This window comes from Lagenorhynchus albirostris, chromosome 17 (assembly GCF_949774975.1).
Source record: "Lagenorhynchus albirostris chromosome 17, mLagAlb1.1, whole genome shotgun sequence".
NCBI classification, from domain to species: Eukaryota; Metazoa; Chordata; class Mammalia; order Artiodactyla; family Delphinidae; genus Lagenorhynchus; species Lagenorhynchus albirostris.
In genome coordinates this window covers 24,438,799-24,460,166 of record NC_083111.1, presented here as the reverse complement: position 1 = coordinate 24,460,166, position 21,368 = coordinate 24,438,799, and the positions used below count along the sequence as shown (strand labels likewise).

Sequence of the window (21,368 nt, the reverse complement as noted above, 5' to 3'; positions counted from 1 at the left end):
GAGTCCCCCCAAAATTTGACAGCCACTATTGTATAGTTCTAACACCTTCACAGATATTAACATTTAAGCCTTTTAAAAATTATAGAATGAAAATATTTGCAGGTGGAGTGTCAAACAATAGTGAGGCTACTGGGAAACGTTAAGGGCAAAACGAATGTCCTTTATTTTTTCATGGTCTTTTTTTTCTTTTGCCAATATTACTTCTGCTCTTTCTCTGAAGGAACATTCCATTCCTACATGTCAAAGAGTCTCAAATGAGTAAGCCCATTCCTGTGCAGATCACCATATACTTCCAAAGCACTGAGGGAATTTATGGCTCAGAGGGAGACTAAAGTCACTCACATGTTTTCATGAAGTGCTTTCATGGCTTTTGCTGCAATGCCCATGTTCCTTAACACTTCCGTGTTGGTGTGTGAGTTTTCCAAGGCTTCTCTCTGGAACTCAATGGTGGAAAGTGTGCCATCAATCTGACTGAGCTGCTTCTCAAACCTCTTCTTTCTCTTTAGTGCCTGTAATGCAGCTAAATAAGGGAGAAGCCACATTTATAAGGAGAGAGCCAATCACTCACTCAAGACACTTGCTGAGCTGTTTACTCAGCACCAACCATGGAATCAGTATTGTTGAAACCAAAGAGGATACCAAATAAAAAAACTAAAGGGTAGCATCTATCCTTTCAGTTGCTTGTACCAACTACTGCTTCCTGAAACATTTTGTTATTCTTCCAAAGATCTGCCAAGTGTCAGAAGATGAAAAGTCAAAATTTCATAGTCTATAAAATATACCACAGTAGTGTTTCTGTTAATATTGGATTTTAGAAAAAGAATAGATAAAATAGAAGTAAATATCACATAATAAGAAAAATAAAACTTTAGAGAAAGAAAGAATTTTAAGAACTATCTATTCTAGCCCTATTTTCTTATTTCAAAGACAAGTTAATTGAGACCCAGAGAAGTTATATGACTTGCTTGAAGGTAGTCAGTGAGTGACAGTCCAAAGCCTAGGATGCCAAGCTTGTCTTGGTCTGAAGTGACTATGAGATGATCAGTAAGGTTACATCTAATCATAAGTGTCCATAAAATCAACACTGTAGAGTCATTCTCAAGGATTAGATGGCATACTGGTGAGGGAAAAGACTGGTGCCTTCAGAGAAATGGTATCCAAATACCCTCCCATTAACACTTAGCAAAATCTTACGTGCTTCTTTCAAAAATCACAACACTAAGAGAGTTGACTATGGCACCTTGTAAGGCACCCCGAAAAATAGGCCCTAAAATGTGAGTTTTGGTAAGGCATTTAGTGAGAATGCAAGAAAACAGCAGCAGCAGAATGCTAATATGAAGATAATTAAATGGAATTGACAAAAGAACGCAAATATTTTTATGGTTTCAGAATGAACCATGTAAGTTATTGCAACAGAGATTTCTGAGGGAAGGCTGTTTTCTAATGGTTTTGGTCAATTTCTTCTTGTTCTTCCAACAGATTCAGTATATTTATTCCAATGCTTTTTGTTTGGTGCATGAAGACTTCTAGCCATTATACTTTCCTGCTGGATTTTATTAATGATCTATGAATCAATATTAGTTGATCTCCATTTAACCTTTGCCTCAAGTTCCATTTTGTTTTCTATTAAATTAATATTTAATATAAAGTTAATATTTATCTATTAAAATTTATATTTTGTATATTAATATTAATGTTTAATATAAAATTAATCTTTCAGCTTTCTTTTTATTACAATTTGCCTGTAATAATTTTACGTGCACCTCACTTTCAAAATTATTTTTAATTTGCTCTCTTTTGATACTGCCTATTACAGATAGCATTGAGTGTTTAATGTGTGTGATTATTTTTAACCATTCAGATAGTCTCCAACTTTTAATGTAAGTTTTTAAGTTATTCTCATTTATTGTAATAACTGATATATCATCTAGTATGGTCTTTTTACTATCATATTTATTGTGTTTTCTGTTTGTTATGATTTTTATTTTCTTTTTGCTTTCTTGTCTTTATATAGATTGATCAATTTTCATTTGTCCATTTTATCCCCCTTTAATTGTGGGATAGTTATATATACTAAATTATTCTAATGGATACCCTTGTATTTAAAATATACACATATAATTAAACTTAAGTTTTCTATCCATGTTGAAAATAAATCAGAATCTATAATTAATCAGTATCTATAAAATGTATTGTCCCCAAAAAAGATTGTCTTATCACCCCAAACCTCACAGTATTTGATTGAAATAATCTAGATTTTATTAGTTCCAGATGATTACCAGTTTTTAAAATTATTCTTTCAATATTTAAGGAAACATTTCTTAAGTGCAGTAAGTTTCATAGATACAATTTCAACAGTTATTTACACTAAACCAACAGAGCTTGCTGGTTTATTTTCTTACTATTGCTTCTTGTATCCTATATTGTCATGAACCCAAGAGAAGAGAGATAATGTAGGAAATAGAATATGTTAAAAACAAAACTTGTATTAGTATCTTCAGGGAGATCAAGAGGCTATTGTGTTATAAGACAAGAATGGGCTTCCATAAAAACGAGCAACTAGAAAACAAGAAAAATTCTTAGAAATTAAAAACATAACTAAAAAAATAAAAATGTTAAAAAAGTAGAATAAATATAACTGATGACTAAATTAGTGACCTGGAATATAAAGTTAAGGAATTCTCCCAGAACATAGAATGAAAAGAGAGATAAGTTAATATATTGGAGGACAGAGCCAAGGAATCCAACATCCGTCTTACAAGGATTTCAAAAGAGAAAGAATGTTTCAGGGGGAGTGTGGATAATAATACAAGAATAAATAACAATTTCAGAAGAAAATAGAAACAATGGTGGGAAAAGAAGTAATAAAGAAATTAAAGAATACGGTTTCCCCAAGCTGAAGGAAGATGATTCTTCAGAATAAAAATACTCACTGAACACTTAGATGCGAAAAGCGAAAAATAAAAGGCACATGCCTAGACCTATACTAGTGAAATTTTGTAACTCCAAGGTAAAAAAAGAAAATCTTAAATGTTTCCAGAGGAGAAACAAGCAAAGAGATTATCTACAAAGGAATGAGACTGATATTATTATCAAACGTTTGAAATACTGGCTATCCAACAGCAATGGAATAGTGTCTTAAAATTTTTGAAATGTTTTGAAGCTAGAATTCTGTAAAAATCCAAACTATTATTTAAGTCTGAAACAAAATGAAGTCATTTTTAGACCTATAGGCATTTAGAGAATTTATATCTATGCAGTTTCCAAAAAAAATACTTTTACTCCAGTAAAATTTTTTTTTAAAAATCCAAGAAAGGACAATATAGGATACAAAAAGTAATAGTAAGAAAATAAGCCAGGGAACACTGTAGGTTAACAGTGTAACTAACTGTTGAAATCGTAGTTACATAGGAGTGTTTCTCCATGAGGTCTCTCTCTTGAAAGAGAAGGCTGCCCAGAGCTCTACAGAAGCGCGTGGGGCATGCCAATAGGCAGGCTTCCTTCCAAGGGTAGGGAGGAAGCAGACAGGCTGGGGATTCTTACAGTTGCCAAAGAAAGGCTTTTTAGGTGTGGATCACTTTTCTATATTTCCCTCATGAGTGGTAACTTTCTTTCCCCGCCCCTTTCTGCCCACTGTGAAGGTCCAGGGTCAACTCGGTTCTGCTCTACTTCCCTCCCCAGGTGCAACACCACAATTTCTGTCCTTGCTGAATAGCACTAACACTTAATTTAAAGAACAGCTTTTATTTATTTATTTAATCTGTCCTTTAGGAAAGAACTAAAAAAAAAAATAAAAAATAAAAAAAACAACTGGCACAAAGGCCTTTCTACAATATTATACAATATCACTGTGGAGAGGCTCTTCACGTGAGTGACCGGAGTTGTGTGAGGGTTTTCTCCTGAACGCAGGAATATGGCCAGCTGACCTTCTGTGCTATCACTCTGCCTATAGATCCACACTCACTATGACATTTATTACATTGGATTATAATTTTTGTAAAATGTATTCTACTCCATCTCCCCTACACTAATTATAAGCCCTTTGTGGAAAGATACAGAATCCTATCCATTTGTTTCCTCAGTTCCTGGCACATGTCCAACAAAATACTGTACATAATAAAAACCAATGTATACTGAGCATTTGTTAGATGCCAAACTGGTGTTAAGTGTTTTATGTGCATTATGTGATTTATATCATTAACTCTTACAAAAAAACTACAAGAGTAAATACTATTATTGGTCCATTTTAGAGAAGATAAGATGAATGAATACTAAATGAATAAATTTCATAATTTTGTGCACCATGACAGCATGGTATAACGGAAAGAGTATGGCCTTCAAAATCAGAGTGTGAAATTTTCTTCCATGACTTAATAGATGTATATTCTTGGATAAGTCACTTTCCTTCTTGGATAAGTCATTTTCCTTCTCTGAGCTTCAGTTTGCTATTCTGGAAATGAGGACATAATCCCCAAGAGTCAGGGTGATTGTTCTAAGAACTAGTGATAATTTATGGAAACCACCTTATAAAGTACCTGTACACAGTAGAGACTGAGCAACTAGATATTATTTCTATTAATAATAGTGATTTATATAACAGTCATTCATTAATGAGATTGCATATCTTATTTCTGAGACCTCCGAGCAACAAGTTACCTGTTTTTTCACTCTAACTCACCATAACAGGAACATAATATTACAAAACAGCTCTGCATTTCAATGGTACAATACATAATACTATACAGCAGAGTATCCTAAGAAGCTAAACTCCAAATACACATCTCCACTCAACATACCCAGAGGTGGAAGATTCAAAGTCCGTCTCTTTCCTATCTTGTCAGGCTGGTTCAGTGTCCACACTTATTTGGAACCTAACTATACCCATTGACCCAAAAGTATTTTCTTTTTTTTTTGTTTTTGAGAGTTTTTAAAACTTTTCATTAAAAAAATATGCCACGCTTCCTAGTAACAATTAATTTTAGATTACTTTCTGTAAATTGAAAAATGCAATTTGGTATAAAAGATGGGGCTTTGGAATCACTAGCATTACATTTTAATCTTACCTCTACCAATTAAAAACTGTGTGTAATAACCTTGGAATGTGACCTTAACTCTCCTTAAATGATGCTCCCTCAGTTGAACAATAATTATAACAATAAAAATAACACCTAGAAGATGACAATAGAACATTGTACCCTGGAGTCAGGTTTCCTTTCAAATCTAGGCTCCATCTACCCACTGCTATGTGGCCTTACATAGCTGCTTATTGGAAAATGTGAATATAACTCATGTGGTTGTTAAAGATTAAATGAAATAACATATGTAAAGAAATTAGCCTGGCACATAGTGAGTGATTACTAAATATTAGAAACCTTCATCATTACCATCATCTTCTTCACAAGATTTCAGAACTATATTTTGGGAGCCACATGTTATAATGCCCAACGTTGTTAATATTTTTTATTAATAAAAATAAGTTCTGGAATTCCCTGGAAGTCTAATGGTTAGGACTCTGTACTCTCACTGCCAAGGGCCCAGGTTCAATCCCTGGTCGGGGAACTAAGATCCCACAAGCCACATGGCGCAGATGACATAATAATAACAAGTTCTGGTTTGGACACAATTTTGAACGCCTATATTAACATATGGTTTCTGCCCTTCAAAATAGTTGGGAGAAATTTAAAAATTCACCAAGATGTGAGATCTCAACTTACACTATAATCTCCATACCAAAACTACCCATTGGTCTGAATCACACACCTAAACTCTGAAGGAGGAAGCAGGTAATGAAAGTAAGTGAAGGAGCTGCTTGTAAATTTTGGAGATTAATCCTTTATCATTTGCTTCATTTGAAAATATTTTCTCCCATTCTGAGGGTTGTCTTTTGGTCTTGTTTATGGTTTCCTTTGCTGTGCAAAAGCTTTGAAGTTTCATTAGGTCCCATTTCTTTATTTTTGTTTTTATTGCCATTTCTCTAGAAGGTGGGTCAAAAAGGATCTTGCTGTGATTTATCTCATAGAGTGTTCTGCCTATGTTTTCCTCTAAGAGTTTTATAGTATCTGGCCTTACATTTAGGTCTTTAATCCATTTTGAGTTTATTTTTGTGTATGGTGTTAGAGAGTGTTCTAATTTCATACTTTTACATGTACCTGTCCAGTTTTCCCAGCAGCACTTATTGAAGAGGCTGTCTTCTCTCCACTGTATATTCTTGCCTTCTTTATCAAAGATAAGGTGACCATATGTGCGTGGGATTATCTCTGGGCTTTCTATTCTGTTCCATTGATCTATATTTCTGTTTTTGTGCCAGTACCATACTGTCTGGATTACTGTAGCTTTGTAGTATAGTCTGAAGTCAGGAAGCCTGATTCCTCCAGCTCCATTTTTCATTCTCAAGATTGCTTTGGCTATTCGGGGTCTTTTGTGTTTCCATACAAATTGTGAAATTTTTTGTTCTCGTCCTGTGAAAAATGCCAGTGGTAGTTTGGTAGGGATTGCATTAAATCTGTAGATTGCTTTGGGTAGTAGAGTCATTTTCACAATGGTGATTCTTCCAATCCAGGAACATGGTATATCTCTCCATCTATTTGTATCATCTTTAATTTCTTTCACCAGTGTCTTATAATTTTCTGCATACAGGTCTTTTGTCTCCTTAGGTAGGTTTATTCCTAGATATTTTATTTTTTTTGTTGCAATGGTAAATGGCAATGTTTTCTGAATTTCACTTTCAGATTTTTCATCATTAGTGTATAGGAATGCCAGAGATTTCTGTGCATTAATTTTGTATCCTCCTACTTTACCAAATTCATTGATTAGCTCTAGTAGTTTTCTGGTAGCATCTTTACAAGCAGCTCATGCAGCTCAATATCAAAAAAACAAACAACCCAATCCAAAAATAGGCAGAAGACCTAAATAGACATTTCTCCAAAGAAGATATACAGATTGCCAACAAACACATGAAAGAATGCTCAACATCATTAATCATTAGATAACTGCAAATCAAAACTACAATGAGATATCATCTCACACTGGTCAGAATGGCCATCATCAAAAAATCTAGAAACAATAAATGTGGGAGAGGGTGTGGAGAAAAGGGAACACTTTTGCACTGCTGGTGGGAATGTAAATTGATACAGCCACTATGGAGAACAGCATGGACATTCCTTAAAATCTAAAAATAGAACTACCATAAGACCCAGCAATCCCACTACTGGGCATATGCCCTGAGAAAACCATAATTCTAAAAGAGTCATGTACCAAAATGTTCATTGCAGCTCTATTTACAATAGCCAGGACATGGAAGCAACCTAAGTGTCCATCAACAGATGAATGGATAAAGATGTGGCACATATATACAATGGAATATTACTCAGCCATAAAAAGAAATGAGATTGAGTTATTTGTAGTGAGGTGGATGGACCTAGAGTCTGTCATACAGAGTGAAGTAAGTCAGAAAGAGAAAAACAAATACTGTATGCTAACACATATATATGGTATCTAAGAAAAAAGAGGTCATGAAGAACCTAGGGGCAAGACGGGAATAAAGACACAGACCTACTAGAGAATGGACTTGAGGATATGGGGAGGGAGAAGGGTAAGCTTTGACAAAGTGAGAGAGTGGCATGGACATATATACACTACCAAACATAAAATAGATAGCTAGTGGGAAGCAGCCGCATAGCACAGGCAGATCAGCTCCGTGCTTTGTGACCACCTAGAGGGGTGGGATAGGGAGGGTGGGAGGGAGGGAGACACAAGAGGGAAGAGATATGGGAACATATGTATATGTATAACTGATTCACTTTGTTATGGAGCAGAAACTAACACATAATTGTAAAGCAATTATGCTCCAATAAAGATGTTAAAAAAAAAAAAAGAAAGAAAGTAAGTGAAGGAGAGAGCAAGAGGTTAAGGGGAAAGGCCTTCTTTGTTTTCTCACCTGTGAGAAAGAGATAGAGGAATATTCCTCTATTATAACAATAAAAAATAGTGCAAGAGTGACGATAAATGGCCATGGACACTGGCTCCAGTATCAAAGAGACAACAGGGAGAAGTGGGAACTCCAGAGACCAGGAGAGATTAAGCCTGATCTATGGAAGCAACACCACTGGGCTCCAGTCCTTGGCTGCCATGCAGACTGCACGCCCAGCCTTCCACACGATCAAAAGAAGCAACAAATCTGGATTTGCATCCCAAATCCTTCAAATTTAAAAGCTGAGCTACATTTTTCAAAAAAAACCTTGTGTGAGCAAAACAGATGATTTCTGTATGGCTGGATCCGGCCCCAGGACACCTGACACTTCTTGTGGCTTCTATCTGGCACAGTATGTTTCTCCCAAACACTAAGACTGGACGCTTCTGTTCCAAAGAGTCAAGAGGTGTATGTGAGGAGTATCCCTGTGAGCTGTTTCTCATGTGAAATGATGATGCCATGAGCCCACCATGAGATGGACAGGCTTTAACTTTGTTTTCTAATAACCAATTTAGGAAAGAAACAGTTGTATTTTTTTCAAAGACATTCGACAAATGTTGCAAATAAAGCATCACTTCTGATTTAGCAAAGAAGGACACTTTTCGAGGGGTGTAATTTAACCTATGTAGAATGTGCAATTCAATCTGCCAAGCTCCTACATGTGCTTTTAGGCAGCTGATGAAACCTGGAAAACATTCTTTCTAAAACAAAGGAATCTACTGTATTCCTTTGTGGGGGAGAAACTTCCAGGGGTTTTGTCTCTTTGTATAACAGTGATGTTCCTTCAGCGACGGAGCTGCAGAACAATGTCCGGTATGTACTGCTGCCAAGGGATACAGGAAGAGCCCTTACTATACAGCCCATTGAGAACTGGGACTGAAATGTAAGAATTACCCACTTGAACCAAAATTCAACTAGCCCTCTGCAATTCTACCACATTGCCAGAGGAGGAAGGCTTTCAGTCATCTATGAAAAATAACTTCAAATAGCAGAAAAGAGTTGCAGTTTCATTGCTTAGATAATGTAGAGGGCATCTTGATTGGAAAGGTCAATCTGTTATCCTTTGCTTGTTCAAGGTGTATAAATCCATGCCATTGTTCATCTATTAGTTGGCAAAAAAAGGAAGAACATTTTAGGAACCATCATATCTAGTGACTACAAACAAACCTATCTGTGAAATATGAAACTGGATTACGACAGCTCTACTCTCTCCCAGGAACGGATGATTTCTAGAGAAGGCCTAAAAAGATGAAGCTTGGAAGACTTAATCCCAGAGAGTGCTTAAGTGACATGCCACTCACAATTGGTTATGGCCTCTTTTTCTTTTAACTGGGAAGTCTCCTAATCGTGTTGTTTTATTCAAGAAACTTCAATGTAAGCCCCGTTCTTACATACAACTCACTTCATTAATCAAACAATAGTTCTATTTATGGCAACTCATTATAGTTCTCGAAAAACACAATCTGAGTAAGCATCACCATGAGCATTCCATAAATGGAATAAAAACAAAATGTTTCTGTTCAAAGTCACAGGTTAGATTGGAAACAGCTGGGGAAATATTAGAAAATTCTAACATATTTATTTGTCCAGGGCCAACCCATTATAAATTTTCCCCAGGCTTCGTCATTTTTAAAAAAATATCCTTCATCCATTCATTTCAGTCACTCCACAGGTATGCACTGGAGATCCACCACATGCTTGGCACTGCAGGAGCAAAGAAATAAGGTTACAATCTCAGAGGAGGCAAAATATAAAACGGGCATTCAATCACTTATTCATCATTCAACAAGCATTTATTAAGCACCTACCATCTTACAGGAACTGTCTCCATGGATACCAACTTGTATAAGGTACATCCTTCACTTCAAGTAGCATAGGAGACATTGAGGAAAATAATAAGAGACACATACACAGCACAATGGATACACAGAGGAATGTACACACTACACTCTCTCTGGAGGGTAAGGGAAGACCTCACAGGGAAGGTAATGAAGCCAGGGTGACTGTCTACACAGATGCTCAAACACACTGCCCAGTAAGAAGCATGAATGATGAAACATATTACTTCTAGCCCCTGACCCTCTCCCCTGCTGCAAATCTCTTTACTAAATAATGTAAAGTTTCTGGCTGAGAAACCGGAGCAAATCACACCAGTTTGCCACACTAGCTGGAACTTATAAGTAAGATCACACTTTCAGAGGTCTGGCCAATATTAAATGTCATTAAAAACGGTAAATAGCAAGCTAAAAGAAGATTACACCACAGACATGATGTAGTGGATTATACAATGGTAAAGCATATGCTTGAGAAAACAATAAAAAAGGAATGAGAGATATTCTGAGGAAAGGGCATTTGGAAGAGGAATATTGCTGGAAGCAAGCCAGTAATGTTGTACTGAATTTTGTGTTAAAAAAAAAAGAGTGATTGATTAATATTATGAAGTGTAAAGGATTACAAAGAGGTGGCCTTAGCCATCTGAAGAAATATAGAAGAAGACAAGGGAAATGGAAGTTATTGTCCAACAGAAATGATGTTCCTCTCCGCATCCTAAAAAGCTCACACTTACTTTTGGAGATAAGGCAGTTCTTACTGCCAGGATGTCACCCAAGAGATTAATAGAGGAGATAAATCTGAGAGGGGAAGATCATGACCTAAAAGTGCTATTAGGCTTGAGTTGCCAAAAAAGGAAGAAATGCTTGCATAAAAGACTCATTTTATTTATTTTTTCCATTTTTTTAAATTAAAAAAAAATTTTTATTGGAGTAGAGTTGCTTTAGACTGCTGTGTCAATTTCTGCTGTACAGCAAAGTGAATCATCCATACATGTACATATATCCCCCCTTTTTTGGATTTTCTTCCCATTTAAGTCACCGCAGAGCACTGAGTATAGTTCCCTGTGCTATACAGTAGGTTCTCATTAGTTATCTATTTTACACATAGTAGTGTGTATATGTCAATCCCAATCTCCCATTTCATCCCACCCACCCCGATTTCCCCCTCAGTATCCATACGTTTGTTCTCTATGTCTCTATTTCTGTTTTGCAAATAAGAACATCTATACCATTATTCTAGATTCCACATATATGCGTTAATATATGATATTTGTTTTTCTCTTTCTGACTTACTTTACTCTGTAAAAAAGACTCATTTTAAATATCTACCAAAATTCCTATTTTTCATAATTAATTGCTTCCAAGGTCAATTTCCAGGCAAGTAAAATTAACTTGTTATTGGAACACTATACCAATGTATTAATTAAAATCTACTTGACATTCTTTGTAAAGACCCAGTTAAGTGACCAGGCAGAATATATAACCAATTGAATGAACAAGTTTTCTACTTGCTACTAGTATTATTAGTAACCTGACAAATTGGTAACCTTTATGGGCCTGCTATTGCCTAGAATATAGAGGAAAAAGTATGAACATGAAACCAGCAAATATTAAATAGAAAAACTCAGAAAACAGCTGATTATGCTTCATTCTACAGGGTAGACATAGGTACCTATGGGTATAATTTTGTATGCTGTGTGTGTACCTTTGTGTATGTCTGTATATACGAATATGTGTATATGCATGTGTTTATATGTGCATGTGTGTATATGTATCTATATATGGATATATGTGTTATGCATATATGTGTGTGTGTGTGTGTGTGTGTGTGTAATGTGGTTCTATTTCCTACTTGTAAATAAGTATTCCTTGTTCATATGATGCACCAATAGTTCCAACTACTGTGCCCACAGCTTGTAGGTGCTCCTGAGAACCAACAAACTTTACCCCTAGAGCCCCCATTAGTTCCCACTGCTTAGGATTCTATGATTATTCCCCAGAGATCCTATGACCAACAAATCTGGAGGAATACAAAAAAAAAAATCTGCAGGAATACATAATTCTTATCCTCAAAGCAAGGTGACTATTACTAACTTAAATTCTTGAAGAAAGGTTTACTTTGACATTGGTGATGAACTCTATGTACTATTCTTTAGTTTTTCAAATGTGAGACAAAAACACTCAACAAATATAATAGTTTACGTAAATATAGTTTACATGAATAAAAGTTGTCAAACTGCTCAAAAAATGATAAAACATAGGTTCTTGTGTATATGATCTTTGAAACATGTGTAAATTGGCTTAACATAATCATAACTTTTTTTTCTTGCTTCAGTCAACACAGTAGAAGTTCTGAGTTAGGATAATATCTTTGTTCAAACTCCAAGGTTACACTGACTTTCCTTTTACATGAATGAAATATACAAAAAGAATGGTAATATAAATAGCACTGCTCATTGAGAAAGGCCTGTTGAACAATGTTCCTGCTACAGCAAAGAAGACACACCCGTTATGACTGTGCAGCATATAGCACTCTGTGAAAGAACCAAAAAGATTCACTAAAAATTCATGTTCAAATAGAGAATGAAATGTCCAAAATGTTTGGTCGCACAATTTTATTTCTCTAACTTCATATGTAAGCCAAGTATAAAAGTGTAAACTTTATTAATTTAAGCTCACTGGTTGACATTCAATTTTAAGTTTTTAAATAACTTCTAATACAACGATTCCCAAATTTTAACAGAGAATAATCAACTTTTCCTTTCCTATACTTTTAAAATCACCACTCCTCCTTGCTTGCCATTTTGGGTTTGTTTTGTTTGAGGGTAGCAATTACACTGTTGTTATTTAAGTCACTAGACTGCTAGATTGAGAAGAGGTGTTGGAGGCTGCACAGAGCAGATGATGGGCAGGGCTTTAGCTATTCCCCATTCTCTCACTGGAAATTCCCACAAGATAGAAATATTTGAGAAAAGGGCTTAGCAGTGGGCTGAGAGAGCCACTGGTCCAGGTTTAAGAGCTCTTACTGCTTTAAAGTATGACCATATAAACTTCGTACTAAGTCCTAAATATTTCCAATAAGTAATTCTCTATTAATACCACTTGTTTTAGGTAAGTAATTAAAATCTCCGGTACAAGAAAGTCAGTTACTCAGGAAATGGCTTATTATTTGCTTTATATTTATTCCAGACTCTTGTTTTGTTTTTTTTTTCCTTCACCTTCTGAAAATTTTTGAGCAATTGTGTATGTGTTAGAACTTCTATAAAATTATAGTCAGAAAAAGTAGGAGAAACTAAAATTACTGGTATATGCTATAAGTTCTGGATGTAGTTTGCTAAAGCAGAGGATTGAGAGTGTAGTTTTAAAAAATAAAACCTCAATATTATCTATATATTTTAAGTGATTGTGATAATTTTGTCCCTTAAGAGCACAAATAGATTCACGTGTACTTAAGCGTATTACAAAAATTGAATACCAAAATAGATTATTCATGCCCTTTCCAAAACTGACCCCCAAAGCAAAGCATCATAAACTTTAAAACTCAGAATCAGATGTCTTGCCTTATAGGCATAGGATAGAGTATTATGTGTTTTGAGGGGTTTTTTTCTGTTATCTTGAAAATAAAATCTGATCTGAAATAAGTAGCCCTAAATACTGAGAAACATACTAGTAATACTAAGTACATCTGAGGACAGTTCACAGTAATCTCCTGTTGTAGTTTCTTGAAACTGCATAAATCATATGATTTTGGCATAACCATGGTGTTAGTAGTAACTTTTCTACCTTACTCTATTTTATTGTGGCTGATTCAGTAAACTACAAAATAGCATAAATCAAGTAAAATTATATTTTTGCTGAATGTAAATATTTCCCAAAATATGGTGCTCTATTCCAGCTTTGTGGAATTTAAATGAAGAATAATAACAAATGAACGTTCCAATATTTATACTATAGCTTCAAATTCATGAAGGAAAAAATAAACTAGATGTAAAGTTATATAACACAAGAAACGGTCCCAATTACCCTCATAGAAGAAGCTACGGGTTAGCCAAAAAGTTTGCTCAGGTCTTTCCATGCCCGAATGAACTTTTTGGCCAACCCAATATGATAGGTCAGCAAACTATCAAAATTTGTACCACAGATACTTGAAAGAATGATTCTAGAACAGATACACTCTATACTCTAGTTTCTGGGGAAGTAGAAAAGAAACCAGTGGTAACTAGAAGCCAATACGAGTTCACAAGGTGAAAATTTAGTTCAAAAACTAATCTCATGGGCTTCTTTTCTTTGGGTTACTGGATGATGACCAAAGAAAAAATATGGACCACCCACTGGCCTTCTAACTTTATACATACCAAAATCACCCAGAAAGCTATGAGTACCAGAATTCTAAACCTTATCCCAGATCTCTTGAAACAGAATCTCCTGCTGTGGCATCTTAAAAAGCTTTCCAGGTGAATCTGATGAAGTTAACACACTACCAGTTCATAAACCAGCATTGTGAACCAGAGGTGTGTGAATATAGTTTGGTTTTAGGAATGTAATTTGTAAGGTATACTGAGGCATTGTTAGGGAAAAGAGAAAAAAACTTAGAGAAATAAGATGGTGTGGGCTAGAGATAGAGGTCAGGTGTATTCATAGCTAGATGAATAACTAAACTCACTGAGTGCTGGGGTGTCAAACCGGTAATCATGCCTTAGCTGAATCTTACATGAAACATCATTGCTGTCATGCAGAGGTGATCCTGGAATGAAGTCTCTAGTGATGTGTCATGAGCTTCTGTCCTTGGTTCTGTCTTATTCAATAAATTTTAATACTTGGACAACAACAAAAAAGGCAGCTGAATAAATCTGTGACTGATTCAACCAAAAGAAATGGTTCATATATAAGCCAATGAAATTGGAATTTTAAAATCTTAATTTTAAGGCAACTGAAAATAAGATGATATTGAATAGAAATACACGTAAAACACGGAATGCAAGTTTAAAATATTGTTTTTAAAAAGGGGGGGAAGGGTAAATCTGGCTGGGATTTTTAATTCTTTCCAAGTCCAATTGTAGACCCTTGCCAGGGCTCAGAGGGGAGTGGGAGGTATTAAGAAAGCGAGAAGTTTTTAAATTACAGTTTAAGTGAATAGGGCTCCCAGGAGTGGTCCAGACATTTTAGGTCCCCCCCAACCAGGGGGTAAAGCCTGATGGGAGCTCCCGAGGTGAGGGAGGAAGTTGAGGGTGGAGGTTGAGGAAGGGTCGCGTTTCTATTGATCTGTCTTTTCCAGAAGAGAAATGGGCAGTTGACCTGAGAATAAGATCCAGGTATTGGATGCCCCAGGAATAAAATTCTTTTCCCTGGCCCCAGAATACACAGAGTGTGGTACAACAATTGGATAATCAGAGGCAAACAGAACACTATTGTGATGCCTGGGTGTAATTTGAATACTGGGGGACTCTGGGACCCTGCACAACGATTGTGGAGTAATAGTACCCTATACACTTCCCTAAAGAAAACTAATTCCGGTGCCTAAGACGACTTGTCAGAAGCTCTGGGAGTGTTTCTTCACAATTAACACAGCAGGAGTATCTGTGTAACACATCCGGGTATCTGAGTGATGCCAGAGGAGAGGAGAAACAAGAGAACAGAATGGGGGAGGAAGAAAGGAGAGAAGAGATAGTGCCTCCCAGTTTAACAGCCCATTAAATAATACATACAGGTTCTCAAATTGCATCAGAATCATTGAGTTATTTGTTCAAAGTTCAGGTTTCTGAACTCTACACTCAACCCTAAATTAGAATTTTTAGGGGCGTCCTTCTGAGGATACACTTTAACCAGCATCCTCCAGGGCTTCTGGTGCAGCTGATCTGAGGCCCACATTTTGAGAAATTCTATTAGGAAAAGAGGTCGCCAGGTAAGTGATATCTCCCAGGGGAACTTCCATCTGGGTCCTGCAGTCTGTGCCTGTCTCCTATTACCTGAGCCATGCTTTTGCCCTCACTAGTTTGGCACTCAACCAGCTGATACCGATGTGGTTCTCTTTACCAATTTCTTCTGGTCTCCGGTGTCTGAGATTGCAGACTTCAGCTCTGTGACAACTATCATAAAAAACCCAAAGAGATTCCAGCATTGAGCTAAACTAGTGGGACTGTGCCCACATCCTGACTCCAAGGAAGCCCCAAACTGCATCATGACTCTGAAAACAAATTCATCCTTGCCCCCAAACACCTCAGGGCTCCAAGTGAGCCAGCTATGCACACAAGACTCTCTGCCTTGAGGTCTCATTTCACCAAACAGACACCTGGCAAAGACGTTGAATGACCTCGGCTCCCAGTTGTCACTGGAATCCTGTGAAATGAAACTGAGGAGGGATTTTGGTCAAATTCACTTCCTCTCTGTCTCAACCTCTCACCTCTGTAAGTCCACTTCCCAACAGCCTGAGGCCCGGTGATAACTCCAGCCTGGATCCACCCCTTTTCACATAGTTACATATTTGGAGTTCTTGTTCTGCCTGGGAAAATGTAAGCAACAGGGCCACCACAAGAGTGAGGGGAGAGAGTAGAGCGGTACCGAGGGGGAAGATGTCAAGGGGCACTCACTCTCTGACTGACCTGCCCTGGTGAGCAAACCTCAGCACGGGAAGCGGTAACTGAGGAAGTGACAGAGGTGGGGTTGCAGAACAGGAGACTCAGGCAAGTGACTGCTGTCCTCAACTATGTGAAAGGTCTTCACATGACAGGTGGAGTAGATTTATTCCGTGTTATTCCGGAAGACAAATTGGAGCCAGTATGTGGATCTTACTAGGAAACTGATGTCAGCTTTAAAAAAAAAAAAAAGCTATGTTATCACAAAGGGTGATATATATAAAGTGCTGAATGGAGGGCTTGACACAGTAATGTCGTTAATCATCAAACCTTTGAAGATCAACTTTATCACCACCATTATGCAGATGAAGAGACTGAGACTCAGGCCAAGTAAATGGTCTAAAGTCACACCGTTTCTAAGTGTCAGGACAGGGCCAGGAATCAAACCCAGGGCTATCTGCTTTGAAGCCCAGGCTCTTGACTACAACACTAAGTTACTTTCTATCAGATATTTACACATTGATGAAAACTGAATAGGGATATTACACTTAAGCAAATCCCTGTGACCATCTCTTAATGATTTAAAAAAAAAAAAAAAACTCATAAGGGAGGTTAGAACAGTGACCTCTAAGATGTTCCACCAGCTAGTGTGGCAGGAGGGAGTTGCAATGTACTAAAATGTTGATACCTTCAGCTCCTGAGGCCTCCAGCCTGGGGTGTCCAGAGTCCTCGAGCTGCTGGTCCTTGGTTATCCCAGTGACACATACAAACATTATCGGTGCCCATGGGTGCCATGATATGAAAAGAGTTAGGAAGCACTTCAAGACTAAGAGACCTTGTATTTCTACCCCACTAACATTACCATGGATTTAGTTTTCTCATCCTTGACCCTGGCTACAGGGCAGAATCACCTGGGGGCACCTTTAAAAAATATTGATGTCCAAACCCCACCCCAGCCAATTAGATTAGAATCTATGCGGGCAGGATCCCGCAGGCATCAAGGTGACTTTCACATACAGCCAGGACTGAAAACTGCTCTAGATGACAGTGCTCAGCAAAAATAGAAAAAAAATAAGTGACGTATAAAAAAATCTGCTTTTCCACAAAGCAGATTACTAGCTTATATAAAGCAGGAGTTCTATCATAGTAATCTAAATAAACTGCACTAAAGAATGCCTGCTCTTCTCAAGTTTTTAACCAAATTATAGATCTTGCTTCAATTGTTCCTCTTTTAGATCAACAGAGTCTTGATATCATGGCTGTTGCAAAACCAGTTTGGTGGTGCCCACTCAGGCTCTTTTTGGTAGATTATGGTAACTGCCAAAGAGGTTTGAAGTAAGAATTAGCTACCACTGCACAGCCTTGCTACAAGTTGCAATGAAAGCAAGTTTCAGACTCAGATCTGCAGATACACTTATTAAACAAACATACATTGGCCAAGCAGGCAAAAAACAGTTTCTCAACCTGTTTATGAGCTCACTGAAGTCCCAGCTCTATGTCCTTTTAGTCTAATACACCTTATACCAAAGGCTCACTGAACACAGACAGCGACCTACCCTGGCAGGGTGCTGTGCTCTGTGGCAGTTCAGACATCCACCTGAACCAAGGACTGGACACTACACTGATTTGATCGAGCCCCGGGTACCATCCTAACGTTGTTAGTTATACACCTAGTACATTCTTAATGCCTGTTCTTACGTGGGGAGCAAGGAAGTATCTCTAAACTATCTCAGCCAAACCACAGGTTTAGAATACCCACAATTTCACCAGGGAGATCCCATTTCTAACATTTATTATGCGAATTTAAGAGTTACTCATTTTACCAATAAAATCCATTTTTGACATTGAGAATGCTAACTGTCAAAACTTCTGTTGTAGAGAACTAGATCACGGAAGAATTTGTACTGGCTGGGAGTATGGTCCTTTCTGATATGATACTAGCTGGCCACTCAACTAGTATTCTTGACAGCATGTTAGCTGACTAACCACCTCTAGAAGTAAAACTTTAACTGCACATACATATGTCACTTTGATTAACAGGTAAATTACGGCCATTCTGACACTGACATTGTGTAGCACAAGACCCATTTAGTACTAAGTATATTTGGCCTTATTATGTGTGTGAAAATATTTCTTGGGGGCTAACGGAAAACAGTAACCATATGTATATGAAGTTATTTGGTTTATTTGGAAGATGCTGATATTGACAGCATTTCGAATGCATGGCCTGTGATTGGATTCTTTCCATAGTTTAGATTACAGATGGCCTCATGCTAACCAGACTCTTCCTACTTCCAGGGCCACTGTAGAATCAGGCTTGGGCTAACTCTAATGAAGTTCCCATGGATAAATGACGAAAAAGAAATAGCTTTTCTGAAACCAATTGATTATTTGCACTTGATACATCTCTAGCTACTCTGATTTAAGGAAGTTAGATTGATGTTCCCGATTGTGTTGCCTTTATTTATTTTTTTTGGTGTCTTTATAAAGTCTACTTGCAGACACTTTATTTAGTGCATTGCCAACTCAAGAATGTTATATTATTTTACATTCTTTTCTTCTGAAAGCAAATCTATATTTCTACCACTTCATAGAAGCAGATGTTTCATTTTTCAGATTTTTTTAAGCCAGTATTTACTGAGCAACCACTGTAGATAAAGCTACATACAGATCCAAGTGGATAACAAATCAAAAAAAAAACACAAAAAAAACCATTGACAGAGTACCTTGATGGGTACTCTAAGCAAATGGCAGAGTACCCATCAAACTGAAGAGGAAGGGCCCAGGAACAGAACAACAAATGGCTTTTTAGCAAGTCATATTGGCATAGTCTCTCTGTAGAGACTGCCATTTAATAACATCCCAAAATATTTCAGACACGAAGTAAAAATAGAAACCAGCACTTAACTCTAAAACAGCCTATAATGCGGACAACAGTTACATGCAAGAGCAGAGGAAAATGAAACTTGGCCTTTTTGTTGTTGGTAGTAAATGGGCACAAATGTCATTTTTATGGAAAGAGCAGGATTTTCAAGGTCGACTCCAGGCGACATGATTCCTTTCCTGTGTTAAACATGGCAGGGTCATTTAGGGCAAACTAAATCTTCCCAAGGCTTCATTATGACTCAAGAAGCCCAACTTGAGGACGCAAGTTCAGGGTTTGGTGGTGAGCAGAGTCCTAAATTGCCACTTCTATTTCTGGGTCTGTCATTGAACTTGTGTTACAAGAGCAAATCACTTCAACTTCTTGCTGGGTTTTTATATGTGCCACGGGTGTTGTTTAGATCTATTCTCTATAGAGAGAGCCATACACTGAAGAAACCAATTAACTCTGGCAAAGAACAAAAGGTTCAAGGTGCAAGGGGATCACCAAGAATCATTACTGACTTAAAGTCCTTTCCGCGTGGCAAAAGCCAGTGATAGAATTAATATTTAATTCTCCGACATTACTTTTTTGGTATAATAGCTCAACTGCACAACAGCCAACTAAAGTCTTCAACAGCTGAGGAAAAGGGAAACCAGAGCATACTAGAATATACTTCAATGGAGATTTACAAGCAAGTTAAAATGTGCGATTCAAAATACAAACACACGGCAGAAAAGTTGATATTTAGCATCGAAATCAGCAGGATTGGACCAAGGTGAGACAAGCCAGGAGCAAAATTTAAGGGGGCACCCAAAAAAGCAATAATCAAGATAAATAATATTTCAATGCAATATTTGTGAAATTCAAAATTAATGCAAAAAAATCCACGATGAACAAAACATCACATTTCAGAACGAATTTGAAATAAAGAAGGGCTGTGCAGAACACATAAGGGCCAGCTGCAACAGAAAAGAATCAATAATACCAATCCTGTTTTCATTTTAAATATTGATATTTTGTTCATTATGGATGCTTTTGTATCAACTTTGAGTTTTTAAAATATTGCATAAAAATATTGTTCATCTTGATTCCTGAGATATGTGATGCCTCCTTACATTTTGCCCTCTAGGACTGTGCTTTGCTCAGCTCTCTCTAACTCCGGGCCCCTGGGGGGGTCATTACCAGTTTCTAGAAAGGCCATGGGAGCACACCTGGTGGCCTGGGGGACAGGTGCTGTGGGCCAGACCGGACTGTCCCCAAGGAAACGGCTGGAGGTAGGAGGGGGAGAGTTCACGCCTGGGGCCAGACCCCGAGCCTACCTCGTTTATTCTTCGTGCCGTGCTTCTTGGCCAGGCTGAGCTCTCTCTGGATTCTATTTTCCAGGTACTCTTGTTTCTTGCTCAGCATCTCTTCTGTCTCCCGAAGTCGAACCAGGGCTTCCTGGGAGCTGGGAGCAGCTCGGCTCTTGGAAGAGCCTCCCCCTTTAAAGAACTTGCCCAACTTGCTCATGGTTGTGGAGTTGAAGGGTGAGAGCGGTCCCGGGAGCTTCCCAGGGCTCCCCGGGGCCGCGCCTGGGGAACAGGTGAGCGCGATCGGGCTCGGGTCTCGGAGGCCCAGACCCGGGAAGGCGGCGATCCTGGGAATCAACACGTCGTCGGGCTTGCCCAGGTGACACCCTCTCCTGGGCATTTCCTGGCCGCCGGCTGGGCCCCGCCCCGTCGCGCGGCAGGGGCGGGGAGGGCACCGGAGTCGGACGTGGCCGACCGGCGCCACCCGGCCCCCGGGGAGTTCAGGCGGAGAAAAGAGTTGAAAAGAGCGACGGGACTGCAGCCGAGTTGCTCTTTTATCTACGCTGGGCACGCACCCGGGGGTGAAGGACTAGTTTGTGCATGGCTCAGAGAAAAGCAAACCACTCTTCCAAGGGTCTTGGGCGGGGCATGAAAGCCTGTGTATAATAAGTGCGCTTTGCTGCCCTGGATGAACAAGATGCATAATTCCACATGTGTTTTTGTTTGTGATCGTGTGAGCACAGTGTCAGGTCTCTGTCCTTGTGAATAAGAATATTCAGGCGCGTTCATCTAGGTGTGCATGGTGTGTGTAGGAGTGTGGAGGGCAGCGGCTTGCAGGAC

The 21,368-nt window shown here is 38.0% G+C and overlaps 1 protein-coding gene across 1 annotated transcript in view; it reads right to left on the bottom strand.

The window, feature by feature from the left end:
- CHMP4C (charged multivesicular body protein 4C) overlaps positions 1 to 20,908 on the bottom strand; it is a 28,022-nt gene extending 7,114 nt beyond the window's left edge. Inside the window, exons 1-2 of the mRNA XM_060127510.1 lie at positions 20,559 to 20,908; positions 343 to 520 (exon numbers count right to left, since the gene is read on the bottom strand). Coding sequence (XP_059983493.1) covers positions 343 to 520; positions 20,559 to 20,748 — 368 coding nt within the window. The 5' untranslated portion in view covers positions 20,749 to 20,908. The remainder of the gene's footprint in view (positions 1 to 342; positions 521 to 20,558) is intronic.
- Positions 20,909 to 21,368: the final 460 nt, after the last annotated feature.